The sequence below is a fragment of the Bos grunniens genome, chromosome 29 (assembly GCF_055505025.1).
Source record: "Bos grunniens cultivar Pamir isolate PY7600 chromosome 29, Bosgru_T2T1.0, whole genome shotgun sequence".
NCBI classification, from domain to species: domain Eukaryota; kingdom Metazoa; phylum Chordata; class Mammalia; order Artiodactyla; family Bovidae; genus Bos; species Bos grunniens.
In genome coordinates, this window is record NC_141193.1 from 5,118,608 (window position 1) to 5,132,169 (window position 13,562).

The 13,562-nt window shown below is 44.8% G+C and overlaps 1 protein-coding gene across 46 annotated transcripts in view; it reads right to left on the reverse strand.

The window, feature by feature from the left end:
- PPP6R3 (protein phosphatase 6 regulatory subunit 3) overlaps window positions 1-13,562 on the reverse strand; it is a 125,129-nt gene that overhangs the window by 23,082 nt on the left and 88,485 nt on the right. For 20 of the 46 annotated variants that reach the window (XM_086385265.1, XM_086385244.1, XM_086385284.1 and 17 more), the window contains 4 exons: window positions 8,185-8,271; window positions 3,877-3,974; window positions 2,098-2,152; window positions 1,139-1,269 (listed from right to left, as the gene is read on the reverse strand). In XM_086385265.1, the coding sequence (XP_086241391.1) occupies window positions 1,139-1,269; window positions 2,098-2,152; window positions 3,877-3,974; window positions 8,185-8,271 (371 nt within the window). The remainder of the gene's footprint in view (window positions 1-1,138; window positions 1,270-2,097; window positions 2,153-3,876; window positions 3,975-8,184; window positions 8,272-13,562) is intronic. The other 26 variants (XM_086385276.1, XM_086385286.1, XM_086385273.1 and 23 more) reach the window with 5 other exon arrangements.

Genomic DNA, 13,562 nt, shown 5'->3' on the forward strand with positions numbered 1-13,562 from the left:
CCCATGGGATTTTCCAGGCAAGAGTACTGGAGTGGGGTGCCATTGCCTTCTCCACATGTGTTATTTAGTTTCCACATATTTAGAGATTTTCTAAAGATCTGTCATTGATTTCTAATTTAATTCCACTGGGTCAGAGAGCATATTTTATATCACCTGAAATCTTTTTTTTACTGACTCTTGCTTTGTGGCCCAAAGACGGTCTCTCTAAGTAGTTCGTGTACACTTGAAAAGAACCCACACTCTTCTGTGGAGTGCTTTAAAAATCCCCAGATGGTCAAGCTGGTTGCTAGTATTATGTAAGTGTTATATACTTTTACGGCCTATTCTTTGTATCAATTACAAGGGGAGGAGTGTTGAAACATCTAGTTGTAACTGTGGAATCTACTTCTCCTTGCACTTCTATCAGTTTTTGCTCTGTGTATTCTGAAGCCCTGTTATTAGGAGTGTAGATATTGACAGAACTGGCATGCTCTCCTAATAACCACTTTATAACCTTTTAATCTTTTCCTTTGAAATCTACTTTAATATTAATAGATTCCTCTACCTTTTAACCTGTTTAAATCTTTTTTATTTTAAAATTTAAGTTCTTAAATAATTTAAATCATTTCCCATAGGTGGCAGTAAGTCAGGCCTTTTTTTTTTTTTAATCCAATCTGACAAGATCTGCTTTTTATTTGGGGTTTTTGGATAGAATTTTGAAAATTGGTCCCAATGCGTATCATATGACATGACTCTGTCTCCTCAAGTAAAATTAATTTTTAGAAACAACTTTCCTCTCCCCAGGGAAACTTTCAGATTTTTATAAGAAACAACACTGCTCTGCTGCTCTTATGACTTGTCAGGGAACACTCCTCAAGGCACCGTATGACGGCACTCCTCAGCATCACTTCCCCGTCACAAGAGGCTGTGTCACGACAGTTCATGAACTACATCAGAACACTTGGCGCACTTCCAACAGGTTACCGTGACTTGTTCACACTGCAGACAAGTGAGGTGGTACCAACTCATACCAGTTAACAAGGGCCTTTCTAATCATGACAAAAGCACTGATCTCTGGGTCAAATGTGTATGTGTGGAGAGGCAAATAATACTTGTTTTATGCACTGGACACTTACTACTATAACAAGCTATCTCTCACCTTGATCGTCTTTGGGATTCTGGTGTAAATGCAATATGCTTTTCTTCCCATATATCTTCCTCATCAGAGCCACCATCATCAAATTGTTGTATTCTTTCCTTACAACATGCTTCAAACAAAGCAATATTTCCCTAAATGAGAGAGGAAAAAATATTTAAAAATCAAGTTATTTTCTGCAAAAGTTACCAATGTAAATCATATTCTTCCATGTCGTTTGGAAAAAAAAAAATGCCTATCACCTATACCAAAGTAAAATATAAGCATGTAAAGTCAGTTTCTATGTAAGTAACAACAAAAAGGCCCCCCCAAGGACTGGCTTCAAAATTAGCGTACAGGAAACTGAGACTGTCTACAGACAGGCTCTCTTCATCTAGTGAGAGCAGCGTTTTCGTTCAAGAGCCTGCCTGGGCCACCTGCCTAGCACGCAGTCCCAGAACTACCCTAACAGCAACAGCAACCTGTACTTCCTCTGCTCTTACAAGACCAGCTACGCAGTGAGGAGTGTCAACATCCAATCACTTAGTCTCCGTCTTATCAGAACAGCAAACAAACCAGTGGTCTCTCATGCTAAGTGACATGAAATCAACATCGTGCCCATTCAAATGACACTAACCCCATGTCCATCTGTAGATGTGGCTGACTTGGCATTAGGGGCTGGCCCTCATCTGGCCCAAGTTTCTCTCCTGGTGACATTCAGCAGATGCAACAGGCAGCAGGTTGGAGTCAAACTGCTGTCTTTGAAGCCAAATGTCTACACTGGCTTCATTAGCCCTGTCACATCTTAAACAAGGGCAGCAAATTTACATGCCTATGGGGCTAGGCAGGCCACGTGCGCGGCTAAAGTCACCGCCATCTAAGACAAAGGCTCCTAGAGTCGGGAGCCCCGGCACACACAGCACCCATTCCCACCGACTGACCTCTCGTGTGCCTCGCTACTCGCGATCGGCATGAATACTTACACTTTCATTTGTATTAAGAGTAAAGTTGATGTCTGACACCCGATCAAAGGAAACACTGGAAACAAAAGAGGAGTGCAACAGTTATCTACAGACTCAGAAACAGTACTCATGAAATCATTCAAATTTACAGTATGACAAAAATCTCCATTAGTAAAACCAAATTATTTACATTAAGTGATCCCTCCTCCCTCGGTATAAGGAATTTACACAGGATGGGAGGCCTGAAAGCCTTCCTTATAAACAATGTTTAACAGCCATGGTAGAAACCATGGTTCTATGGACCATGCTTGCATAACCCCAAAAAGGTTATTTGCAGATAAGAAACAGGTTGAAATATGAAAAAAGGGTCACAGACACTGTCAGACCCTGAGCTTTCTCCAGATAGACAAATGCATACATAAAATACACACACCCTTGAAGTCTTACACTATAATATGGCACAGATGGGACAAAAACAGGGATTAAAAGAATTCCTAGCCTTATGTGTAATTTTTGAGTAGGTAGGGCTATCTTAGAATCCTTTAAGATCTGTTTGAATCAAACATCATTCCAAGTATCCCATACAAATTCTAAAGAGACTGGATTCCAAACCAGCAACTCTTAACAAATGGGCCCAGACAAGCAGGTGCTGAGACAACACACGTTGGGAGGTGGGGGCTGGGGGCTGCAGGCTCTGCTGTGAGTGCTCCCGGGGTGCAGACAACCCCATGTGTAGAGTCCTTGTTCTTCTGGGGCTGAAACGAGCTGATCCTCAGGGCAGCTGACAGCCTCTCCACTGCTCTACTTACTCACAGTGGGGCCTCCAGGACTTCCCTGGTGGCTCAGATGGTAAAGCGTCTGCCTACAACGTGGGAGACCCAGGTTTGATCCCTGGGTCGGGAAGATCCTCTGGAGAAGAAAATGGCCACCTACTCTAGTACTCTTGCCGGGAAAATCCCATGGACGGAGGACCCTGGTAGGCTACAGTCCATGGGGTCGCAAAGAGTCGGACACAACTGAGCGACTAAACTTTCCAGGCCCTGGGCCTACACGGCATAGTGTTTGCCACGATCAGAGGGTGTGGAAAAAGTCAGCTTCTCGCCTGCTGTAAACTGCAACTTACGACAAACAGCAGCCTCCACTGGCTATAGTTTAACCAACGCCCAAGCATCCATTGCTGGTGGGTGTTGATGACCCTGCTCAGGGCGCTCCCATGAGAGAGAGCTCTGCTCAGAGAGCTGCTACACACCTCGAGCAATAAACACGCGCATTTCCCAAGGTCAGGGGCTAGACCACTTGTCTTCCTCTCTGTGGATGGCTCCCACAGCAGCTGTTTGTGGATTCTGCACAACTCTGGGCTCCTCCTTCCCTGACTGCCTGGCCCTCAGGGGCAGGGAGCCCAGCCCCAACTCCACCTTCCAGTTAGTCACTCAGAGAAGAGAACGCAGGGTGCAGCCTGCTCAGCCACAGTGTGGCTCTGTCCACTGTGCTGTGGAAGGACCAGACCTGCTCAGGCCACTGAACTGACAGAGGGATTAACCACTGCAGACGCTGCGACCCAGCGCCAAAGCCTAACAGGGAGGACGACCTGAGTTCCCGCCAAGCCCGAGGGCCGGCTCTCCTATGGGAGTCGCATTCTGCTCCTTCAGTCTCTGGGTGACTCAGGCTGATGGGCTGGACCTGAAGGAACACCTGGAGGGCAGACTCCTCCCAACTCACAGACACAAGGATTCCCAGAACTCACAAGAATCACCGCCTCTTACAGAGGGCAGGAGTGGAGGACACAGAGAGCGTACTCACTTGCCAATGTCATCTTGATCTGCAAACTTCTCATCGTTGAAGCCAAACTGGTCAATAAAATTGGACGTCATTTGTTGCATCTGATAATCAGAAAAGGCCTGGCAACCCCAGGACCAGTGACAGTGATACAATGATTCTAATGACATCCTACACACTATATGCCCATTTATTTTCCAGAGCCGCCCTTATTTATACGTAGCCATAGGGCTTAAAAGTTGGTGTGTTCTTTAAAAAAAAATAATAATAATTTCAGACACAATTTACCCCAAAAAGGAAATGTTTGGAATTTTGTCCACAAATTATTCTAATGCACATGCCACGTAAGAAGTGTTAAATGACCACTGTCCTCTATTCTGAAATGTCTTGAGAGAGAGGTTTGGGTCTGGTTCAATAAAGTGATCAAGTGACATGTGACAGTCTGAAATTATAAGGTGTATCGGTCACCTCTGAACACAGCCAACCTTAAAACCCAACAAGCGGTAACCACCCACCCTCCCTTTCCGCATCTCCCCACCCCGTCCACTACAGCAACATGGCAACAGAGGAAAAACGACTAGTGAGCACAATCCCAGTTCTACCACACCAGCTCCAGGGACGCCTCATTTTCTTAAAAAAAAAAAAAAAAAAAAAAAATTAAGTCTCAGAGGCTAAGAAGAGTACAAAGTAACTACTAGCCTACCTACCTTACAGAGAGGATAGAAAGTTTTAACACTGATCAGAAATCACTCTGAAAAACCCACAACACTGAGAGATCCACGGAGGAGTCAGCTCTGTTTGCTACACCGTTTCTACAGAGCACCAGGGCTCTCCTGAAGAAGGGGGAATGCTATGGACTCCGCAGATGCTGCTGTTCTAACTGTGAACTGCAGCAGGCCAGGGGGACGGTGCAGTCAGCAAATGTGCTCCAGGCTCGTCAGTCAGGGTTAAAGAGACCAAGACAAGCAAGCGCCTCCTCACTCTGCTGCAAGCAGCCCATACGGAGATAAGCCGTGTGCGCGTGTGCGCTGCACGTGGACAGAGCTGCCCATGACTGTGTGGGGGTTCAAGCAACAGCTGTGGCTGGACTAAAGGCATTGGCCTTGAGGCCCCTGCCAGGCAGGCCACCAAGCTCTCCTGCGTTCTCCTTTGAGCAAGGCCCACGGATTCCACCCTGCAGAAATGCCTCTGCCGTTAATTCCTGATGATTCATTATGGTGGCAGGGAATTATGGCATGGATAATCCAAATTGTGGATAATTAAAAAATAAACCTTATATTTGGCTTTGGAAGGCATCTTTTCCTTAGATCTAACTTTTTTAGATATATAATTTACTGAGAACCTAAAACCTCGCTCGCGTTTCTCTAACTCGACACCCACCACTCCCTGCTCACTGTCACACCTTCAAGCTGCCCCCTTTCCTGCCCAGAGACGACACTGCCTGAGCACCTGAGGGCTGGGGCAGGCCCCTGGTGTGCGCATGGTAAGGCAAAGCAAGGCTCTGGGAGTCTGGTGCGAGCACAGGGCAAGGACAAGCCCTAAGAGGCTGGGCGAGTTCTGGATGTACGAATATGAAACATTATGAGTAGAAAGAAACTAATTTGTCTGAATCGTTTTATCTCCTAGAAGGTAGGACACACGGTCGGTAACGTCAAAGTGCAACAAACGATCACAAAGTCATTCTCCCGAGCAAGCGGTGTAAATCGGGCTCTGAGTTCACTGATAAAAATGTGGTCACACAAGGGGAAATGCTCCTTTGCAATTGTTTTGGTTCCTTTTTTTTTTCCTTTAAAAATTTTGTACTTCTACAGATAATACTGTAAACCTTTTGGGTATAAAAAGGAAGAAATATTCCCAAGAGTGCGCCTTTAAATGCTTCACAACAGAATGCAAATACTACGTGTATTACAAAAACATGTGTGAATGCATACATGTATGAACATATAGCTGTATAAACAGATACACGTAAATATGCACACACATATTTGCACTGTCTGTCTATCCACCTAAGGAGGAAGACAGACACAGCCTCCACACAGTAACCCAGAGGACACGGGAAACCAGCAAGCCGCAGCCCTCCATAGTTCTGGGTCCACTGTTGCTTCTAAGAAGACACACCAGCAACGAACCTAGGCTTCAAATCTGATTTTTACTAATAAAGCTGTCAAAGCTTACTAAACCCACAGCTGTGAAGACTGTTACTGTATTCTCCCTAAAGCTTTATGAAAGTGCTTTGGACTCTGAGAAATTCAAGTCTGGAAAGTGCCATATGGTTGTACAATTATTAAAAACTTTTAATTGCCTTTAAAAAGGGGGGAAAAGCCCCCACGTGTCAAAACCGTCGCCCTGGTCAAAGCCAGGGGCTGCTCTGGTCCTTTATTAAGTCAACCTCTTGGGGGGCCCCCCAGGGCAGCTGGCCCCAATCCTCCAGACACCACATGAGAAGACCTCCTCCCCTTCCCTAGAGGGGCGGCCGCGGGAGGAGGGAGAGCAGACAGCAGCGGCGAGGGAACCAGGAGTGGCAGCGGGGCTGGGAGCAGGTTTGCTCATTGGCGCGCCCTGAGCTCTCTGTGCGCAAGCTTCTCACCAAAGCGACAGACAGAAACTATCCGGTTATAATGGAGCCAGCATGAATGTTCTAGGTTAACCTAGATGCGAACTCCTGAACTCAGAAAAAAATGCTTTAGCGTATGTTTCCTATTTTCAAAACGATTCAAGACTGGTCTATAATTTCAATATGCAAAAAAAGTTTACTGGAAGGCTGTCAATCAAAAAATAATCATTATTCTCCCTACTTTTGAGGGTTACATAATGCAGATAAAATCCACAGGAACAGGAGCCTGGTGTCACTAAGGCATTTTGGTGACTGAGATTGGTTCATACACACATTATCAGTCTGAAAATTCTTCCCAGAAAATCTATGACCCTGGAACTGGATCTCGAGAGAGAGACAGGGAATTCACTTTCCAGACACCAGAACGTCACCAGCTTGATTAAACTAGCTACCGCAAACTCCGAGTTCATTAACTTATTTGCAAATATTTGCAAGAACAGGGCGTTCTCTTTCTTAAAAGCTATTCACCAGAATCAGAGTGACCTTGAAAACGCACACTGCACACCATTCAGCTTCTCTGTAGAGGCGGAACGATGTGTAATTGGGGTTCAGAGCAGGTTGAGGGGACCAGTTTGATACTATCCAGGCGCTTCAGGGTCGGGGAAGGATTGCTTGAAGGCACGAGGGCTCACAGGAAGCCAGCCGGGCCTCTGGGGTGGCCAGTGCTGCCGGACAGCAGACCAATGTGTGAGCGGACCAGGAGGCCCACCTGCTGGACAGCTCCCCTGCAGGCTGGCTGCACCCCGCCCCTCACCTCGGGAAGCCAGTCTCCAGGGGCAGTGCCAAGAATCAAGAGAAACCAAAATGCTACCTCAGGCCCATCCTGAACATGTACACATTAAACTGCCTTAGTCCTAAAATCAGACGACTGCTAGTTCAGCCTGTCCTGGGGTGTGTCTGTCTACTTGGACACCAAAAGGCAGGGCCTGCAGAGTCATCAGAAACTTCATCCTGGCCCTGGTAAAAGGGGCTTCAGGACTGGGAAAAACATTCAGTGCCAGGGAAGGTAACCACATTAATTCCACTGCCACACCAAACCACCTGACAGGCAAGACTTGGTCCTGACCAAGGGCAGCTTCTCCATATGAGGAGCTAGTACCTCCCAAAAGGGCTTCCAGGTTGAGCTCCCAAACCTGATACCCAGAAGGCACAGTGAATTCATTCCTCACCTCCGCAGGAACTACCAAGGGAGGATATATCAGTACGCCTGTTTTTATATCCTGTTTTATGCCCCCACACAGATTACCAGGACCTGATAAATGAAGAGGAATTTGGGGACAGGATGAATCTGGGAACGCTACAGAATCTGAAGATATCAGAAACATATAAGCCATTTGGTTCAGGGACACTCGGTAAGTTACTTTCACTGACATTAAACAAGTTTTCTTAGTCTTCTCCACAAATCCCTACTGCAGGAATCTCTGCATAATGAGCATGTCCGAGACACACGCTTACTAAACTATCCAGGTCATTCAAATCTCCTGAAAAGTTACCCACCTCATCATTATCAGATCTAAAGAAACATGCCCTGGAAATATAATCAACATACACCTTTCTCTCACATACCCAACACTTCCTTTTATAAACACTTTGATCTAACTAGTAAGTAGCCCCCAAACACCCTAATGCATGTCTGACTCCAAAGCTGATTCATAAATGACAACTAAACTAAGCATTTAAAATAAAAACAAAAAACAAAACTTTTAGGCATGACTCACTTGCTGCAAAGAAGAATCCTGTGAGAAACCCGTTTCTTTAAAGTCAATTTCATCATCACTGGATGAATGAATATGGCAGGTTGTAACCTATATGCATAAAAATGTAAAAAACTATTTAAGAGAGAAAAATTTTGGACATTTGTATCAGCATTTTTACGGAAAAAAAATCACATTTAGTTTTTCTCTCAAATGTGTAACAATAGCATGAACAAAAACAAGTAAGAGCTAAGCTGTAAAATCCACCCAATAATTCCAGGGAGCACTTCACTCAATCAGGAGGTTCAGCCGCCTAGCCTTCCACTGCCCAACTGCAGCTACCTTACCAGTATTACCCACACCACAAAGCATGTGAGAGACGAATTACTCCATGTATATGACTTTGATAATTATCTCCAATTAGATGTTTACAAAGCGAAGGAAGAATGGCTCAGATAAAATATAAAATAATTAACTATTTCAAGCCTGAAGGGTAAAACTGCAGTCCCAGCAATCACTAATGAGCCACTAAAAAGCTCAGGTTTAAATACAACCATTTCATTTTTAATTCTTGCACTTCTCACTCATTCTAAGAAAAGCACTGCTCGTAAGTGCTAAATATGACTTGAGTCAATAGTCCTCTGCTCATTACAAGACCCCAGACCTTCTGCCCCTTAACACGTAATCCCTGCCCCTAACAACTTAAAACTAACTCACATTAATTAAGTAAACAAAAGCATAAACAGGAACTGCTCACCAATTCACAATAAGTGATTTTCATTAATTAATTCATTCATTCATAAATGTATTAACAAATAGAAATGACTAAGTACCACACTAATACTGGTAATTGCTACAGAGCAAGTAATAAATGTGAACAGTCTGCAAAATTCTAAGAACAAGCACTGTACTTCTTAGGTAACTTACACTGTATTTTCTGAGCTACCTGTCCTGTAGCAGTGTTCTAGGCAGAGAGCTCTGTCCTCAGGGGAGAAACAGCGGCCGTTAACCGCCAGCCCTTGCAGCTGTGCCCAGAAGCCTGGAGCCACACACACTGGCCTGGTCTGCTCTGTGATGTTCCAACACCGATTTAAGAAGCCCAGAGTAGAGTCCACAGGGGTCTGTATGTGCTGTGGCTTATGAAATTCTGAATACATCACTGTCTGAATAAAACTAATCTCATCTTTCTTTATCTGGACATCTTTGAGGAAGATACTAAGTCCAAGTGAATAACCCAGTTTCCAACTAACTCCCTCTCCATCCTCCCTAAAGTGCAGACAAAACATTCACATGAATTTTGCATGTGAATTCGCATGAATTTTTCTGATGAAATCACAGCAGAATTTGTGATCTGCCTGCCTGAATCAACCATTGCTTTAGCAAATAGATGGGAAAAGTGTGTCTGTGTGTGTGTGGTGTGGGGGACAGTTTGTCAACCAAGTAGATGGGAAGTGTGTGTGTGTGTGTGTGCATGTGTGTGTGTGTATGTGTGTGTGTGTGTGTGGTGTGGGGGACAGTTTGTCCATGAGAGCCCAACGAGAGTGCAGATGGGATGGGTGGAATACTGCTTGGTCACGGCAGCTGGCACCTTACAGGGTGACTGCAACTGAGAGCAGGTCAAGTGGCTCCGCTGCAGTGGATTTAGGAGCTTCAGGCCACGTGACTGGCAAGTCAATACAAGAATCACACTAAGCCCATGGTGGGGGGTGGGGCACAAAAACAGAAGACAATTCAAACAGAAAGCCAGGAGAACTAGACAGAGCCAAAAAGGAGTCTGCCACTCCCGGTCTGTCTTGCTGTTTCAAGTTCAATAAGAATTCAATGTATCCTTATTCATACTTTTTGCTACAAACTAAGAATTTATCAGTTCATTAATGAAAACAAGAAACTAGAGTCTTGTTTTCAAACTTGAGCAACTACTGTGTGCCAGACACTGTGACCCCTTCCATCTTCTCCTTAACTAGTATCCTCAATGCAATTCAAGTAATCTTTTCCTCCAGAAAGAAACTACTGTTTTAGAAAGTTATTATTAATAATAGCATAAAGCATGTGCACCTTCTCAATTATTCTGTTGAGAGATGTGGTGATTCTGATTCTACCTACAGGATAATGCAGTCTGAAATCATTATTAATAAAATGCACTAAAAGATGCAATTTAACTTGTTAATCTTAGTCCCTGATCTAAACTTTCAGAACACACCCCTTTTGAAGCATCTCCAGCTCAATAAATGCCTCCCTCATTCCTCTTCTTCCAGCTGAAGTCCTGTCATCTTGTTTCTTCTGTCCCACCCACACCTGTTCATCCTTACTGTCAAAGAAGAACCTGAAACCCCATCACTTCTGCTCAAGTCTATCATCACCTCCCTAGGGAGGGTTTCCCGAGAAGGCAATGGCACCCCACTCCAGTTTTCTTGCCTGGAAAACCCCATGGATGGAGGAGCCTGGTAGGCTGCAGTCCATGCTAAGGGTCGGACACGACTGAGCGACTTCACTTTTCCCTTTCATGCACTGGAGAAGGAAATGGCAACCCACTCCAGTGTCCTTGCCTGGAGAACCCCAGGGACGGGGGAGCCTGGTGGGCTGCCGTCTGTGGGGTCGCAGAGTCGGACATGGCTGAGGTGACTTAGCAGCAGCAGGGAGGGCTCCCCCTCACCGGGACGAGCACTGCGCCCAGCAGTCTCTATGCTGCACCTCCAGTCCCACTAGAGTCTGTCCTCAGGCCAGCAGCCATGACGATCCTTTAAATCGTGACAGATTTAAAACCACTGACATTACGTCATGGCACTTTTCATTCAGTTCCAAACCCAATGGCTTTTCATCTCACTAAGACCACAACCCCGGGAGCGTGCCTTGAAGCTGCGAGAGATCTCCCATTTTATTCTCTGCCATGCTCTTTCTGACATAAACATGCAGGTGCCGAACCGGCCTCTGCACCGGCTCTTCCATCTCCACTTGCCTCAGCCTCTACACCAATACTCTCAAGGACATTTCCCTTGACCACTTCATTTTAAATGCACATCTGCCCAAAACACTCCAACTCCCTTCCCCTCACTTACCCTCCCCCCTGTGATTATCCACCTCCACTAAGGCAGGGATTTTTGCCCATCTTGTCTAGTGCAATATCCACAGTGTCCAGCATACAGTAGCCACTCAACGAGTTAATGAATTAAGGAACACCAATAAATCACTAAAGGAGAATTCAGAATCCTAACTTTTAAGAAAGTAACAAGGAGATGAGAACACTCTTGCCAAGCAAGACTATATTCTAAGCAAACTAGACTTTTTTTTTAATAAGCGAAAATGCTTTTGTTTTGTGCAAAAAGAGTAACCTATACTCTTGATACTGTAGTGAAAGAAAAAAAAAAGCCTTTGAGATGTTACCTTCTTTCATGATAAAATTTCAGATTTATTAACTGTTGTGAAAAGAAAAAGCAAGTAAGAGTTTTTTTCATCTTGGCTGATTAGGTTGCTAAGCAATCTTAAGTATGACCTGACTGGTAACATCTGAGTGAAAAGTAGGAGCCACAGACTCTTCTCCTTGCTCCACGTAGTCCCACTGTGGACTCCCAGGACCTACATGACCCCGGGCTGGTTAGAAACGCAAACCCTCAGAGGTTCCGCCTCGACCCACTGGGCCTGCAAACAATTCATATGTGCGCTCTGTATTACTCTATACAACCTCCATGAACTATCTCATAAACTACCTCAACATTTAAAAAACACACCCTTGCCCCTGGAGAGGGAGGCAAAGAATGAAACAAACTCAGTTCTCCAAAGTCAGCACAAAAACATTTCCTACGTTTTCTAAATTTATCTAAATCCCTACCAATTTTTACAGTTTGGGGGCTTAGTCAGAACAGTGCGGTCTCTGGATGTTAAAATCCCAAGTTTTATTGATAATAAGCTCCCAACACAAAAGCATAAAGAGTGTATGAGTCTCTCGTGCATTTACTCTGGCGATACGAGGTCACAAGGGTGAAGTACTTCCAAGAGCTCAGCAAGAAGGCAATTCTGTGACCCTGCTGGGGCACAGCCTGAAACATTCTGGGCAGAAAATAAAGAGTTTGGGAGCTACAGTTCAAGTCTCCTTGGTGGCCTGGGATTAATGTAAAAGGATCCTTGAAAACCTGGAACCCCCATATCCCTAAAAATACAGGGTTGGCCACAACACTTATGAACAAATTCTTTGGTCAACCCAATACTACAAAGCAGAATTCCCCACTGAAGGACTCAGACTAACTGGCGGTGGTCTGCTAGTCTTGGGTGTTTGAAACCAAAGAAGCGAGAGGTCCTGAGAGAGCAACAGAGTCTCAGGCAACAACAAGATCACAGAGCGGGGCCAAGTCGACACAGAGATGAGCAATGTTAACAGGGCTCTATTACTGGCCACTTCTGCTACATAAACCAACGGCTCCTTCTTTTGTTTTACTGCGGATTATTGCACAGTCCAAGTGTTATGGCAGCAAGTGCAACAGGCAAAGGAGAACCAGGCTTCAGTCAGCATGCCAGGTGGAGCCCAGGATAACTCTTCGTGGAAATGTCTGTCTACATTTACCTGACCCAAAGGAGCTGAGCACTAATTTCGTGCTGTGTGGCCATACACAACATTATGCACAGATAACCGACCGCACTGTGCAAAGCAGCCGAGTGTCACCTGAACTGCAGTGTAGTCCTTCTTTACATACTGACAAGAGAAATGTACTTGAATTACCAGTTTTTAAAAAATCCTGATAACAAATTTAACTGACATTTTTTACTTCTACCTTTGACGTTAATCAAAGGGCAAGTTTTAACAAATTTTCCCAAACAAGATCAGAATTAATACTCCTATTTCTCTATAAATAAAAAACAAGTCAAAACTCTTCTTTCAAGGAGATCACATTGCCTGCATTCTTAACAAGGACTCAATATGGGGACCTCTAAACTAACAGGTTCAGTTTAAGTATAATTAAGAACAACTTTACTCTGTAATAACACCCTGATCATCCAGAATTTTAACCAATTTGACCGGGGGAAAAAAAACACTCTACGGTGGGTAATACATTTGTTAAAACTTACTTAACCCTTCCTTGATAGCACAAGGCTGTCAAAGTGCATGTCACTTCCTCTGCTGGGCTATAACACACTGAGACACAGGGGCCACTAAACCGGCTTTAATTAAATGGCCCCACACAGTTCCCTTTCTACATTTACCTCTTCATAATTCTTTCAGCTTCTAGTACCTAATAATTCTCCCACTATACCCACCTTAACAAGCCACCAATCTGTCAAGAATCTGTTAAAAGACAACCAAAGTTGTGAGATGATCTACAGAGTGGGAGGCGACAGGCCCTTGGGGCCATGTGACACAGGGTGACCCAGGGACTGCTCTGTAGCACCTCCTACCCCCACCCCCATTTTCT